The sequence below is a fragment of the Ambystoma mexicanum genome, chromosome 9 (assembly GCF_040938575.1).
Source record: "Ambystoma mexicanum isolate Mex_15411 chromosome 9, UKY_AmexF1_1, whole genome shotgun sequence".
Lineage (NCBI taxonomy): Eukaryota > Metazoa > Chordata > Amphibia > Caudata > Ambystomatidae > Ambystoma > Ambystoma mexicanum.
In genome coordinates, this window is record NC_090931.1 from 1,117,529,695 (window position 1) to 1,117,546,252 (window position 16,558).

At 44.6% G+C, this 16,558-nt stretch overlaps 1 protein-coding gene across 2 annotated transcripts in view; it reads right to left on the reverse strand.

Annotated features, from left to right (window-relative positions):
- Window positions 1–16,558, reverse strand: part of RIF1 (replication timing regulatory factor 1) — a 1,074,525-nt gene that overhangs the window by 652,101 nt on the left and 405,866 nt on the right. For both annotated transcript variants that reach the window (XM_069616488.1, XM_069616487.1), the window contains one exon: window positions 1,642–1,741. In XM_069616488.1, the coding sequence (XP_069472589.1) occupies window positions 1,642–1,741 (100 nt within the window). The remainder of the gene's footprint in view (window positions 1–1,641; window positions 1,742–16,558) is intronic.

Genomic DNA, 16,558 nt, shown 5'->3' on the forward strand with positions numbered 1-16,558 from the left:
TCTAAGAAACAAGGTGAAAGGAGGTTCTGAAGACAGTACTTGCAGCTCGCTAATCATGATGGCTGATGTGATAGCTTCTAAGAAAGCTGCTTTCCAGGATAAACATGTTATGTCACACCTATGAATCGGTTCGTATGGTGGCTCAATGAGCGCTGCTAGGACTGTGTTCAGCCTTCATGCAGGAACCGGTGTAGAACGCGAGGTGGGGTGGGTGTGTGGGAGGAGGGGAGTACGCATCAATCCTTTTAAGAATATTTTGGTAGCCGGTTTGGTGAGCAAAGATTGTTGACCTGGGTTAGTAGTGTATGCTGATCTAGCGGACAAATGCACCTTGATGGATGAAGGGGAGAGCCCTGCCTTCGCTAAGTGCAACAGGTACGGTAATATTTGCCCGATGGAAGCAGAGAGTGGATTCACTGAGGTAATGAGCATTGTTACGTTTTTATTATTCTTAACTGAATGAGTGTAAAAGATTACCAATAGGGTTTACCTACCTTGAATAACATTGTGTTCTTAAAGTGCACCACTGTCTTTTGCTTTCCCCGATCTGCTTAATACAGACTTAAAACAGTCTTGAAGTTAATACTTGTTTTATGAGTTGCTTGTAGCCGCTCTTAAAAGAATATAGGTCTTACTCCCCTTGAATAGCTGCTACTCTTCTGAACTTATAACACTGGGTTGTGCTTTCCCTGAAACTGCTTAGAGCATTTCTAAAACAGTCACAGGGTCAATTACTTACCCTGAAATATATCGCGTCTTTCATAAAAGTGTAATGGAGTTTTGCTTTCCCTAAATTGCTTCGTGCAATGTAAAATACTGTTCATACTTAACATTGAGTAGCGCAAGGCCCCTCAAAAGTATACAAGTTACCTTACTAGCTCTGAACTGTGTTAAACAAAGTAATATCTGTTGCAAGGTTTATACTTGTAACTGGGTTGGTTTATTAAGTGATTTCTGTTACTGCGTCACTACATGACTGACAGTCGATCTACTATCCTTGAATTACTTGTTGTAATCTAAAAGTAACTAACCTGGTCTTATTCCCAAAGAATAGTATATTACTATCCTGAATGTATAACCTTAGGATTGACTCGCCTTGACTTGCTACATGCTCCTCTAAATACGTTTATACCTTGGTTAGTGAACCCTAGGTATTGAGTTGTCCTTTAGGATTGTGTTTATATATGTTATAGTACTTACTTGCCCAAGATTTATCTTGTTACTTTTATTTAAATAAAACCTTTATTTTTACAATATATACTGTTTCAGTGTTTCTTTGCACCGTATGTATGCTACAATTTCTGTGCACCAAGCTACAGCCCTCTCTCCACCCTAAAATAAGCCTGGCTGCTCTGTCCATGTTGCCATAACATTCTCAGGTGGCACAACCTTCTACTAAGAGTGGATTTTATGTACCGGCTCAGATATGGTTCTTATGAAGTCTGGGTAGAACTTTAGAAAACAGACAAGATCTGATTTTTTTTGTACTCAACAAAATACTTGTTTCTGTGCTTTCCCATGCATGTTCAGTCTGAGCATAAAGCATACAATGTAATTTACAAATACCCAAGGGAGGAACAAGTACGCAAACAAATCAAAACATTACTGCATTACAGGATTTTAGCAACATAGTGGTCTTACCTTTTGTTTTTGGTGGATATTTAGTGCTGTAAGGTGAGAAGTTTATGCATTCTGCTATAACCTGGAGAGACTGAACAATGCCATCTAGTGTAGAAAAGTTCTGAGGAAAATAAAATGATCAGGTTAAGCAGGTTAAAAACACAAGTGAAAGTTAATTTATGGACTTTTGTACTCCTAATCCATAGTACCCTGTCAAACCGGACCAGCACATTTTTTGCAGCAGCATTACATTGAAAAGATATGTCGGGCACTTTCCCCCAAGCAACCCCGCCACCAATCCACCTGCACACTGCAGCACCTGTTGTGCGCATTCTCCCAGCACCAAGCGCCAGTCCTTCATCTGCCTAACACAGGACACAAGTTATGTTAAGTTATTTGGCATTTGTATAGCGTCTTTTACATGGTCATGAATCCAAAGTGCTGCGGGTTGTACGCCCTTGGGGACCACAGTCCAAGTCAGTGGAGAAAGTAGTATAGTAGAACGTGCATGGGTGCACTCTGTAGGTGTGTAGCCAGTGTGCAGTAGGTGATGTGAAGCTGCATAATAGGGTTAGCTGTGGTGCCTGTGTAAGGGCAGTAGAATGTGTGCAGTAAGACCAATAGGAATGGTGTCTGCATTCTGGCGGCACTGGTGCTCAAGGGTGATGTGTGCAGCTAGGCCTAATTATTTGAGGGGCGTAGTTGCATTCTAATTGTTGGTGCAGAGGCAAGAGTTAGCATAGTGGTGTTTTTTTGTGCGTGTTTTCTAGGGGGACCTTGTTTCTGTTCAGCTTCCAGTCCCTGTCAAGGGCATGGACTCCTGTACCTTGCTGGGTGACAGTGGGTGGAGACAGGGAGGTCAGTCCCAAAACTGATGTTCACATTGCATAGCTGCTAGAGCTATCCTCGGTCGGCAATTTGTTGAACTAGATCCTTGGTAGGTATTTCTACTTTGATATGCCAGGATAGTTGGCATAAGCAACAAATAAGTGCTAGGTCGTTTGCTATAGTTCTTTGTAACGATTAGCAAGTGAGGCAATTCCTGGTTTGATAGCATAGTGCATACTTGCAGGTCAGTGATTAAGTTCATAAGTGTTGATTAGCGCATGGGTTTCTAATTCTGCTATATAGAATTACTGGTCAGGTAGTTGCGTTACATACATTCAATGGTAGGAGTGATTCGCAGCTTAACTGTTGGAGTTCCCCTCCCCCGATATCTAGTTCGGCTCTGGGATGCCAATGGGTGTAGTGTTCGGCAGGTGCCTTCTAGGGCTGATCACATGGTGCATAATTGCATGGCCTTGATCAAGCTAAAGAATGTTGCTGCTTGGTTGCAAGTCTGGCACAATTGCCCATGATTAATAGCGATAACTGGCTTTAGGCCTTAGCATGTGCAGAGTTCCTGCGGAGGAGGTGATGAATACATTCAGTCAGGTGCAGAATTCTGTCACAGTGCCACTATGATTTGTAATTCACGTCTGGACAGATGCCCTAAGGTGGTGGGGTTGGACATAGTCCGGCCAGACTGTCAAAGGTAGGATCCATATTCAGTGGAGTACCATGCCAGGTGTCTGTCTAGGTGATCAGTCAGGCGGTTAGGCGAAGAGCCAGGTTTTGAATGCCTTCTGGAACGCCATGTAGTCTTCACTGTGTCTAATGCAGGGAGGCAGTGAATCCCAAATGGTTGGCACCAGGGTTGAGTAGAGTGACCCTCATATTCTGGTCGAATTGGAGCTGGGGACCACTAGGAGGGCAGTGCTTGACCTAAGGGTGCAGGTCGGGAGGTAGGGCGTGATCTTTTCTTGTAGGAATTTGGGGCCTGCTTTGTGCTCTGCTCGGTGGGTAATACAAAGGAATTTGAAGGTGGCCCTGCGTCCAATTGAGAGCCAGTGTAGGGTTGGTGAGATGTGGTCCCTTCGTCCCAATGCGAGAAGTAGTCGAGCTCTGTACTCTTTGGAGTTTAACCGAAAGGCAGGTGCACCCAAGTATAGGAAGTTTACATAGTCAAGTCTGGACATGACAATGGACATAATCACAGCCAGTCTGTTCGGGTAGGTAAGGCAGGGAAGATACGCCTCAGGAGCCTGTGGAGGAAATGGCAGGCTTTGGATGTATTGTTGATGTGGTGAGAGAACGTTGGGTCCCGAGTCCATTGTGCAGCCAAGGTGGTCACGGGGGGGCCAAGAGCAGGTGGCCAGGGAGTTTTGAGGCGGGGGGGGGGGGAGGGGAGGCAGGTTTTCCGAATACCATGGTCTCAGTTTTACAGAGGGTAGTGGGGAAGAGAGGGCCGTACAAAACAAAGCAACATGTTGACTACAAGTAGAGCAGTCATGGTAATTTTTGTAACCCATGTAGATTTTTTTCCTGGGATTGAATTGCAGAGTGTTGCAAACCCATACCCTGATTTGTTGAGGCATTGTGCTGCGGATGTGTATACATTGTTTTACATCCTCTACATTATGTAAGCATTTGTATTATTTTAATACTATGTCCTGGAGGTCTGAATGAATGTGGTGTCAGTCTTTGCCTCAAGGACTGTTTTACTGGTAAATTTAAATGTCTGGTTCCTTTTCTGCCTACGCCTTGACTAGAAGTGTTCAATCTTGACTGTTGGTCTCAGACTCTACATACACAACAGGGTGGGCTGTGCCTATAGGAAGGAGAAGCAACCATACATGTGGTCAGCGACACCCTCAACATCCTTGAGGACGGCCACCCCTGCCTCCTGGTTCTACTCTACCTCTCGGCCACTTTCGACATAGTAGACCACCAGGCGCTTACGGACACCCTACATCAGCGCATGGGGATAAGCAACCTTGTCCTACGAAGTCCTACCTCGTCAACCGCAAGCAGTTAGTTCAGGTGGACTCCTAGATTGCCAATGCTACCAGTCACATATTGAGTCTCGCTGGGTTCCATCCTCTACCCAGTTATCTTCAGTCTATACATTGAGCCGATGGGAGCCCTCCTAGCCACACATGCACCAATATACTGACGAATCACAGCTATACCTCAAGAGCGACTCCATCAAGGACATCAATAGGCTCAAAACCTGCCTCTCGCTTATCGAGTTGTGGATGTTCTGTGCACACTTGAAGCTCAACTGCTCAAAGGCCGAATTCCTACTCCTCACCAACACAGAACACCCAGACATGCCAATCTGGCTATCAACCATGAACTCTGAGGGCTTCACATCTGAGCTCACCTCTGGCGCCAGATCCCACATCGACAAACACCTCTCCTTCAAGACACACATAGCTAAGAAAATTCAGACAGCTTGGTATCAAGCTCTCCCCCTTCCCTCCCTCCGGACAGCTTTAGATCCACTATTTCAGCACTGGTCCTATCCCACCTGGATGAGGGCAATGCACTCCTCGAAGGCCTGTCATCGTCCTCCTTTGTGTCCCAGAGAAGTGTCCTAAAAGCAGCCGCACGGCTCAAGGATCTACGCAGATACGACTACATCACCCCGGCCCTCATCAACCTTCACTGGCTCCCACGAATCCCCTTCAGGTCCTGCTGCATCATCTATAAGACAGTCGCCCTCAAATCACCCAGCTACCCTACAAAGAAACTCAGCATCTCCGACGAACATCACACCACCAAAAGCCAGGACATGTGCAGACTTGAAATCCGCTACTGCAAAAAAGAAAGGACCACAAAACAAGCCTGCTCTGCCTAGACCCCAAGACTATGCAACCTCCTCCCAGTCAGCATCATACTTGCCCCCACGCTTGTATAATTCAGAAAAGAACTCGAGACCCACCTCTTCAAGGAGTCGCTCCTCAACTGCTAGGCCGTCACGTCTCCCCTCGCGCCACTTCACCCACCCCTTTCCTCCCTGCCACCCGGTACAGCTGTACCCTTCATGTGCCCCTCTGTATCCTACCCCCCACTGAATCTGTTACCATGAAAAGCGCTCCGTTATGCATCTGTATTATTGTATACCTCAGTTAAGTGCTGTGTTGCTTTTCGAAGCTAGGTCCGCGCTCAATGAATACCATAACTACTGCATAAATGTCTAGGCCTGTATGATATTGCACCAGTTTTGTTCGGTTGTGTTACCTTCTTCTGCCCCATCCTTAATTTATATTGGGTGCCTATGTGAGGTAGGTGACGCGCATGGAGGCAGTGGGGTGAAGAGAGCACAAAGACATTTCCTGTTTTAATAATATAGCATGTATTTTTCTATACTGTGTGTTGTGTCAAGTTCCGATTTCACCCGATTGAGCTCTATGTGTGCATCAACGTATATATTTTGCATTACATCAGTGTGGTGTATTTGGAAGAGGTGTGGATTAATTTATGCATCAGCCTGCTAAGCATGTTAGGAAAGACTCTTTTGGCAACTTTCCCTCTATAGTTTATGCAACCTCATTCTTTTTGCTATTTTTTTATCCTGAGCTTGACTTTTTAAAAAAGGGAAGTAAAGCCTTCATTCAGCTTCTCTTCCCCTTTGCTAATTTGTTATGGGGAAACAGACTAATCCTTTATACTGTCCGTACAGTGGAACGGTTTCCCTTTTCAATTCTTGTATTTTTACATTGCACACAGCATCTGATCATGCAGTGCAATAAGAATACTTTCATAGCTCCCCAACATTTTACACTTGAGATTTTTGGTTACTTGTATATGTGCCTAAAGACAAGCTGGGGCAGCAGTTACATGTTTACTTTAATTTATGCGAGCATTTGTGTCTACCGTATATGGCTACTAAACGTGGCTAGTGTCCTAAAATGGCTGCCTCACAAGATTCACTTTTGTTCTTTAGCTATATTGATATTTGGCCTTATTCCTGCCTTCTCAAGTCACAAACTCCCATATAAAGTCATGCCAGTATGCCTTTGTGTTTGTGGCCCAGGAAAGGGGCTGGGACCATCTATTCCCAGTCCACATGCCCAGTGCCAGAAAGTCTGCTGATGGGGTGGATGTTAAACCAATAGTTGTACTTCATTGGGCAACTACTGGCTGTTTGAATGGTGCAGAGCCTTTCCACTGGTTGGCTTGAACTTGCCTTTAGCTCCAGATTTGGATACGAGGCAGACTCCTACAGTCATTCTTCAGACCTACATTGGAGCTAAGAATCCTTCAATGAACAGCAGACCAGTGACCAGAACGACCTCTGCAGTGAACCAGCAGGGATACAGGGATTGGCCCAGTGAAACCATGCTCCTCCACCCGATCTCAGAAGACCCTAGTCGGTGCTTCTACCCTTAGAGTGCAACCAACTAGTCTTGAGATCATCTTGAGGTTGCATGTCCCAAGAGCCTTCAGAAGTGTACCTTGACTGCCCGGGTGTACTGACCAGCTTAGTCATGGGTGACCTCGCCAGAATAGTCCTCATTCCACGTTGAATCCAGCTTGTGCCATAAAATCGCCGTCACACACATTTTCAGTTTCCTATCAAGGGAACCTGTTCTGGAACTGCTTTGAACACAAATAGATGGATGCCGTCATTGCCAGCAAACAGATAGTCACTGGAACTAGCCTTCCTCCATCCCATGAACCTGCAACCCCTCTGACACCTAGGGGGAGAAGAAAAAAAAAAAGGGAAACAATAAAAAAAAATATTGAAGTCAGGGGGAAGTAATCGTACCAGTTTTGTAGCCCCCCACCCCCTATAGTCCACAGTATAACGTTGGCTGCATAACCCTTTGTTTCCCAGCTCCCACTTAGTTACGTTTGGTAGTCGAACCAAGGTCAAGTACCCTGCCCCTGTGTTAGCCTTATATCTAGAAGAGAGAACTTGGTCTTATGACAAACTTCTGCTGAACTTTGAAACAGTTTGAAACGGTTGTGAATCACCACCACACGCCTCAAGCATCTCTGTAGAAAATCTCTTCATGAGAGAATCCTTGTTTTGGAACCTGTGACTTTTGGATCCTAGGCCCCCTAACATTCTAGGGCTGGAGTGCTGAAGTAAAGGGAATTGTACTTTTGAATGGTTTTAAATCATTTAGCAACGTTCGAGTACTTACCTGTTCCACCTGGATTTCTAAAATCAAACCTGGTGGGCAGATTTCAGGAGGCCACCCTAGTTACATCGAACAGAGTTCTGAGAGTTTAGTCAAAACTCAAATCAAGGTAGCAATGGAGAGCAGTCAAGGCTTAGCCTCAGGAGAGTGAGTGGGATCCGAGACCCTCAATGAGTCCACACACGATGGCACACAAAGGACAGTTATAAAAATAGTTACCTATTTAGGCCGTTAGAACACTGAAAAAAATGTAACTAGTACCATCACACAATAGTCTATAATACTAATATATACAATCACCATTAGGTTCACCTAATAGACCTCATCAAATAATTGGCAACGCAGATAACTGCAGATACAATCAAATGATGGGAACCAGTCACCAGTACAATATCGTAATTTTAGTAGTCAAAACCCTAAAATGAATGGGATCTTGTGCCCAAAAGTCACATGGTCCAACTCAATGTTTCTCACAGGTATGAGTTCTTTAAAAAGGATGCAATGGGCTTGTGGTGGTGAAGTTTCGAACTGATTAAAGGTTTAACAACGATGTACCCAAAGATGGGTATGTTCTCACCTTTCTTCCAGACCCAAGGATAACACAGGGGCCAGGTTCAACGAGCAAAAGGTGCGTGGAGTGGAAACAGTTGACCTAGGGACTTGCCAATGCTATCCTATGGAGGACTGGCCCAGATATGCTTGCCTCCCCCCAACCCCAGATTTTCCCCACATGATTCGTCTACCCTTTGTTCCGTTGAGTTGCCCAGGAGTTGCGGGTTTGAGGATTCTTCCAGTCAGGTGCAACTGCAAGATGGAATCCCTGTCGGTGAAGAAATGCAGATTCCAAAGATGCACACCTCTTCAGGACGCTTCACAGGATGGAGGAAGGAGAGTTCCAGTGACTAACACCGTTTGCAGGCGACAACGGGCGTCCAGTCTCAGTCACAGCAGCTGCTCCAGGACAGGTTCCCTTGATGCTAGGAAGCTGGAATTCTTGTGGCACAAGCTGGCGACCACCAAAGATCCAGACTCTAGCACAGAAACAAGATGCTTTTGGCGAGGTAGCCCACAAGAGAGCTCGTAAATCCACCAGGTACCAAAAGCTCTGAAGTGCTGGATCCTCGAGAAGGTGTCTAGACTAATTACAAAAGATTTATTTAGGCAACTTTTCCTCCATATTCTATGGACCCCCAAACTTTATTTTTGAACTTGTCCTGGCTTTCTACAGAGAAGTTGAGTCTTCAGCTGCACTTAAATTTCCCCATGACAAAATGAGGAAAAAGGCCAGTGATCAGACCTGACTATCAGTACTGGGAAACTAGGTTTCTCCTTTTCTTACTTTTTACCTGCTTTGGTAGCTTTTCCAACAGTGCACACATCATCTTTACAATGGTATCACCATAGTGTTTTACACTGGGGATGTTTGCTTTCGTTCATTTGTGCCCAAAGACAAGCTGGTGGCAGCAGTTCAATTTTTGCAGTATTTTCAGTGTGCACATTTGTGTTTACCGCATCTGGCTACTAAACGTGGCTAGTGCCCTAAAATGGCAGTGCCACAAGAAAATGTGCCCGTTTTGCTCATTGTTTCTTGGCCGCCTTCTTGCCATCTCAGGCCAGGAAATCCCTTTTGCTTTACTGCGAGTATGCTTTCCTCCATGTATTTCAATACAGGCATCCGTCATTGATTTCTGTGACACACAGAACCCTCTGTGCAGTGTCACTGAGGAGTCCCTTTGACTTCCCTTTTAATTTCATTATCGTGTGAACTACAGTTCCCAAGAGTAGTAAGATAAAAGTGATCTTACTTCCCTTTTCTTTTGTGGGGCCCTGGCCGGTTACATAGCAACTCTTTTCCCACTACTCATGTAACTTTTGTTACATTGACTAACAAAACCAAACAGCTGTTGGCAATGGATACTTTTTCTACCTTTTTGAGCAGGTTGCTAGCAGACCGATTTCTCAGTTGCAGTACAGCACACATGGGTTACCTTTTTTCTTAAAATGCCACCCCTCCACCCCGTCCTTTTTTAGCCATTTTTAATTTGTAAGTTCCTTCTGGGCTCCATCATTCCAGGTGGGGGTGGGTTCCTTGAGAGTTTGGTCTTTGGCAGGCTTGTCCTGTGAAGCCCACCCAGGCTCCAGTGTGTCTGGCAAGGCAGGAAGTGATGGAGGGTCCCAAAACGTCACTGTGCTTTGTTTTTTAGGTGTGCCTGGCTGCAACCAGTTTAAACTGGGCGGCTCGAGGTCCTGCAGGACAGCCAACCACCAAGTGATTAACAGTGTTGGGGGAGTTTTCCTAGCGTCCCACCTGGAGGTAAGACTTTAGTAAACTATCCCAGTGGTTTGTAGATCTCCCACTCTTACAAAGCAGTCTGTACTAACCGAGGGCCTTGGTAGAGTGGCAGAGTAGTCAGACTTAACTTAAGAGGAAGTGAGCTGTAGTTGAGTACAATGAACCCAGCTAGACATGTACAACAAAGCACTTTTATTTATAATTCATATACAATTATATATTTACACCAGAATCACTTTAAATATCATATGTTTACACTAGTACACTTAAAGATATACTTCAAAGGACATTTTCACTTGTGTTTGTTCGCGGTTACATTTGTTGCAAAGTTAGAAAGGGAAGAGACAATGCCATTGTACTCAAATTGCGCGCACATGCGGTTCTTAGCAGATTTACGGTAAGCCATTTATGTGCAAACACATAAGAAAGCAACTTAAAGGAAAGAGGTTAGAGCAACATTAGTCTGGTTCAAGGTTCTAGAGAGTTTCTGAGCACAGCAAGTCTTAAGTCCAAAAACACAACCCTAGCTAAAGGCAGTTCCGAGAGGGCTCAAAGTCTTGCCAAGCAGCAGAATAGGAAGAGTTCCTGTGGATTTATTTGAGTCTCTAGTCTTTGAGAAGCAGCAAGTTATAATTAACCATGGGAGACCCAAAATGGGACACAAGCAGCGGCTTGAGTCAGAGGAAAAAGGGGGTTGCTCTGGACACCTATGTGCACTCAATGCTCTGGAGCGACTTTCTGGAATCAGGTAAGCAAAACCTTTTTAGAGAACAAGAGAGGAATCCAGTGAGGATAGCTACGTCCCCTGCACAGTTTCTGAAAGGCCAGAGATGGCCTAATGGAGATTAAGTATTGAGTTTTAAGCAATTATAATCACTTGGAATTACATAGGAGTACAATTTCAATAAAGAGTTCAATAGAGAGTTTGTGTTTATAAAAAACAATTTTTGCTTTTTATTTGCATCTTGATATGCCCAACGCGTTTCGAGTTGTGTAACTCTTCATCAGGGGCAGAATATTCAACAATTTAAGTCTACAAAAAGAAAGATTGTATAGAACAATATTAGTATTTAGTACTTTGTGTTAATCGAACATATCAATTCAAAAAATCACGATTGTTATTTTTAAAGAATTAGTATCTTTTTTGTAACAAAACATCCTGTCATTTGTTTAGAGAAAAGATATAAGGGGAAAACATGGATGATGTGCAATCTAAACGGGCATAAAGAGTGAAATGGAAAATTATTATCTTACCGAAATAAATTTTCCCAAAAAAAGGAAAGCAAAAGTTGCTGAATAAGTCAGTTGGAATTAGCTGGATGTGCTCCAGACGTTCAACCAGGTAAATGACAAAAGGAGGAATGTATGACAAGGGATTTAGGATACTCCTAAGCCTAATTGTATTTGCTGTAAAGAGTACTTACTAGATCATCACCGGCGAGTAGGGAAGCGTCCGAATGCGGTCAGGAGCCGCGAACGATTGAGCTAGTTGATGCACGTCCGTGTATTTATATAAATGGCGGCTATAACGTCATACGCGCATGCACCAGCGACGTCAGACGATGTTGTGACGTCACACACGCATGCGCGAACAAACGTAAACAATGCCAATAAAGATGTAAGTGTCGAATTATTTAAATGGATGGAGGAACGGATGATGCCGTTATTGATAAACAATGCCCTCTTTGAGAAACATAAGGGTAGAAAGAGAAGTGCCAAAATAATATGAATTAAAATGATGCAAAGGATTGTGAATGCCTTTGGTTAAGAGCCTAAGGGTGGATCGAAGGGGGTATACCAGAGAGTACCAGGTGATCGTGTGGAGTAAATGATCCTATGTCTAAATAACCGTATTGGGAGTAATATGCTCAGAAAAAGACCGGGCGGGCCGGTGATAAATAGATCCACGAAAAGTGGATGTAGCTGGTGTATGTCAAAGTGCCTAGTGCATTATGTAACAGTAAAATAAGAAATCCTAAAATCTGTTTGTACATATTTCACAGCAATACAAGCAGATGTTTTTGAAGTGTACAAAGAATTGTAAGTAGTCACTGACCCAACATTTTGTGGGTGTACATTCTAATGCCAACTAGTGGCCAACATGAACACAGAATGCAAACATTAGGAAACAGCAGACAAATCTCAGACATACAATACTTAAATTGTGTCTTAGCATGTAGAATGTGATCTGAATTATAGAAATGGGTCCAAGTAGTAGTCCTCATTGATCCCAAGAGGGGTCATGGCATCCAGTTTATTAATCCAAAAGAGTTCTCTTTGTGCCAGGAGTTTTCCAAGATTACCACCTCTGCTCAGAGGTCATAAAACTTCCATTACCATAAATCTCTTTTGTGAAACATTGTGTTTGTCTCGGAAGTGTCTGTACACTGGGGATTTGCAGTTTTTTGTCCCGATACAGGATTTGTGCTCTGTCCACCTGTCTTCAACTTTCCTGTTCGTTTTGCCTACATAGTATATGCCGCATGGGCAACGGATGGCGTAGATTGCATTTTTCATATCACATGTTGCAAAGTTCCTTAGCAGGATTTTTTTGCCATTGTAGGGATGTCTGATGATGTCGCCTTTTATCACATTGTTACAATGTTGGCAATGTAGACAGGCAAAGGTGCCTGTTTTTTGTTTGCTGAGAGTCATCTGAGGTGATAATTTGGGTTTTTCAGCTTTAATCAATTGGTCTCTCAAGTTCTTTCCTCTTTTATAGGCCATCATGGGAGGATCCGGAAATAATTCAGCAAGCGTACTGTCAGATTTGATTAGGTCCCAATTTTTGTATATAATTCTTTTGATCCGGAAACTTTGGCTGGAGTATCTCAGTGTATGATTACGCCCCTTGTCATTTCTTTTGGGGTTACCTTCCAGTAGCGTGTTTCTTTCTTGAATTTCTGTGCGTGATATGGCTCTGTCAATCACTTCGGGTGGAAAACCTCTGTCGAGGAACCTTTTCTTCATTGTGTTGTATTCTGCATGGAGTGCGTCTGTTTCTGAAGTTATTCTCTTCAGTCTTAGTAGCTGGCTATACGGTAAATCTTCCTTCAGATGTTTAGGATGGTGGCTTGTGTGATGGAGACAGCTATTCACATCCGTAGGTTTTATATATATTTTCATTTTCACTGTGGTTCCTGTTAATTCGACTGACGTCCAGAAAGTTCACATGCGGCTTGCCAATTTCAATAGTGAATCCTATTTTAGGATTGCATTGATTGAGAAAGTTCCAGAAATTGAGCAATTCCGTTTCAGTACCCATCCATATTCCAAAAATATCAATGCATCTCTGCCAGCACTTAATCTTATTCTTCCAAAGAGGATTATCCAATACGTGAGTTTTTTCGTAATGATACATGAAGATATTCGCATAGGATGGGTGCCACCGAGGACCCCATGGAAGTTCCAGAAATGTGTAGGTAGAATTGGCCGTTGTGTCTGAAATAATTATTGGAGAGTATGATGTTAAGTAATTCCAATGCAAAGATTTTTTGAATATCAACTTGTCTATGTGTTAATAAGAACCATTCTAGAGCCTCAATGCCTTCAGAGTGTGGGAGAGAAGTATATAAACTTCTGACATCCATGGTGAACAGAATCAAGTTGTCCTCTGTAAGTTGTAATGTTTGTAAAATCTTTAAGCAGTGAGTCGTATCTTTGAGATAGGTTGTTGTAGCAGCTTGTACCAGTGGCTGAAGTGCTGTGTCGAGATATATGGCAAGCGGTTGAAAAATGCTTTCCGTCCCAGCCACAATAGGGCGAAATGGTGGATCATGGAGATTTTTGTGCATCTTTGGCAACCCGTAAAACATCGGGGTTATAGGATATTTCTGTAATACCTTTTTACCCACAGTAGCTTAGGTTAAAAAAGCAAGACAATGGACAGGGTCTCTCAGCAGCTGTCTCGAGGGAAGACCTGGGGCACAGCCTACAGCATCTTCTTGGTACACTGCGGTTTTGGCACCTTTTCTGCAGCACCAACAAAGGACATGTTTTGCCCGGTCTATCTTCTTCACTTCCTGCAGTCCCGCACTCTGATGCGGAGGATCTGGGCGAGTTGGATCGGATCTCTGGATTGTCCTTGAGGGCTCAGCCAAGAGTTGGACTGATTCTGCCTTTCCATGACGATGCACTCAGAATGGGCAGCAGGTCTCCTGGTATTGGGTTCTGCAGCGCTAAACTCCTAGGACTTTGGGAGATGGCTCAATTTAAAGTTAGTCTTGGGACTGGTTGTTCCCACCAGCCAAAGGGAATAAGTCGTCCACTTTGGTGCTCGTCTGTCGCAGAGAAAACTGGACCAGGACAGCAGTGGTCGCTTCACAGTATTGCAAAGGGTCTGCAGGAGTCGTCTTCTTCGGTTACTTCAGCTTCCAGTGGTCGACTTGCTTTTCACACCAGAAGCCTCACCTTTTCTTCAGTTCCAGCACACATTCCATTGCAATCTCTTGCAGCATTTTACAGAAAGGGGAGTTTGGCTGTTCAATCATGATAGCCAGACCGCCTGTGGTAACTGGTCCTATTCAGGCACCCGGGGAGACAAAAGACATGGTAGACAAAAGACATGGGGGTGGAAATCTCCTCCCCCACTTCCTGCCTGCCCAGAAACTCAGGAGCCTAGGCAGGGACACCCAAATGTTCCCGGGAAAAAGACAAATAGACACACGCACACACACACACACACCCACACCCCTCCCAGAATGGTAGAAGGGTTGACAAACAACCACGGAAGTAATGGCAAAACTTGTGTTCCCCTATTGTGCACCACCGAGGTTTAGACAGTCTGCGGTACAAAATTACACAATAGTTGGTAAAACAAGTCTACTGCCACCAGCCAAAACTCGGAGACAAAAAAAGTCACAGGAGCAGAGAGGAGGGGGATAACTAGGTATCCCTTTGGCACTCCATAGAAAGTGGTGTGTGCCAATCTTTCAGACTAACGTTTTGGAGGGATACTAAGTATCCCTCTATCCTTAGGAGCAGTAGTTAACACAGGATATAAGAAAAGAATCTTAAAGGTGTGCCCCAAGGGTCCCCAGCAACAATACCCATAAGGAGCGGTGTGCAGCAATCGAAAAATACAGATGCCTTGAAGAGCTACGGAATAGACTCCATAGTACAGGTAGAATACATAGAACAGAATTCCAAAAGACAGAGCACACAAGAATGAATGAGTGGAAAAAGGCTCCACTCATTCAGAATTGAAAAAGGTCCAGAAGTCCAGCAAAAAGTGCTGGTGATCTCACTAGGAGAGGTGATGAAGCATAAAAAGTGATACATCTCCCTAACCGGCAGCTCCATAGGAGTGAATGAATTGGTTCCAGCATATAATGCGAGTATTTTTGGACCACAGGCAGAGTCGACCACTGGAACTAGAAACACAAAGCAGAAAACTAGCAAAGACACTAGCAGCACCTTCAACAACCGCAGAAGTACTGGTGAAGCCCTGCAGCTGTCCTGACCCAGTTTTCAACTCAACAGGGAAGCTCCGCCAAAGAGGACTCCTTTGGGCTTGTGGGAACAATCGGCCTCAAGACCTTCAATTTGGGTCGTCCTGCAACTTTCCCGGGCAGCAGAACACCAATACCCGGGGTACCTGGACACTTCGAGTGCATTGTCTTGCAATCAAATCTCGCTTAAACTTCACGGGCACCCTTGCGGACCCCAGAAGCTGCAATTCTCCTCCAAGAGTCCCCCCCCACAAGAGCTCAGGACGATGAAATCTAGGAGAATCTGACCAGCGATATCCGTTGCCTCTTGGCACTAAGAAAAAGGCGCCAGAACCAAGACCACTGGTGGTCCCCCCTTTCGCCACCATGACCAAGGAGCATCAATCAGGGACTGCATTGCTGCATCAGAAAGGAGACCAGCTGTATTTTCAACTTCACTCTTCAGGTACTCTGGGGCTTGGGTTACACTTACCGTAGGCCATTTTCAGTGCTCCCTTGCTTTGGGAGTGCAGCTTCTCTCATTTGGGAGTTGACCTCAACTCCACTGTGCACGTCTTGCAACCTGTACTCCTTGCAGGTAGGCTCCTCTTGAGCTCTTGTGTTTTCTACAAGAACTGACTGGTAAGGAACAAGTTTCTTACCTGTAACTGTTCTCCAGCATGGGTCTGTCAAGGATTCACATGCTCATGAATATTATCCGTCATCAGGCTGGGAATTCTCGGTAAAAGAAAAAAATGGTTTGTTTCGTTTCTCAATTGTCTTTCTCCGATAAATCAATCACTGAGCTCTGGGTCATGCTGCCCCCAGTCAATGACAGCCCTTTACCTAAGCCCCTCCTCTGGCAGCCCTCTTCAGATTTGGTAGCACGTAAAGTGGCAGTAGGACCAAGAGAAGAGCCGCATAGGGGCAGGCAGGATGGTTTGCATGTGAATCCATGCCAGACCCATGCTGGAGAACAGTTACAGGTAAGTAACTTTTTCCTTCTCCAGCATGGATTCACATGCGCATGAATAAAGAATACATAGAGTACACACATGCAAGACGTGCATGCAAGTACGGGAGGTGGCAAGGCTCAACAGAAGCAATCTTACCTCCTCACCAGGCTCACCTTCAAGCGAACAGGTTGTGCAGCACTGCTTTGCCAACCCTGGACTCCTCCCTGAAATCCCTGTCGACAGTAGAATTTCATGAAGGTGTGCGTCGACCTCCATGTAGCAGCC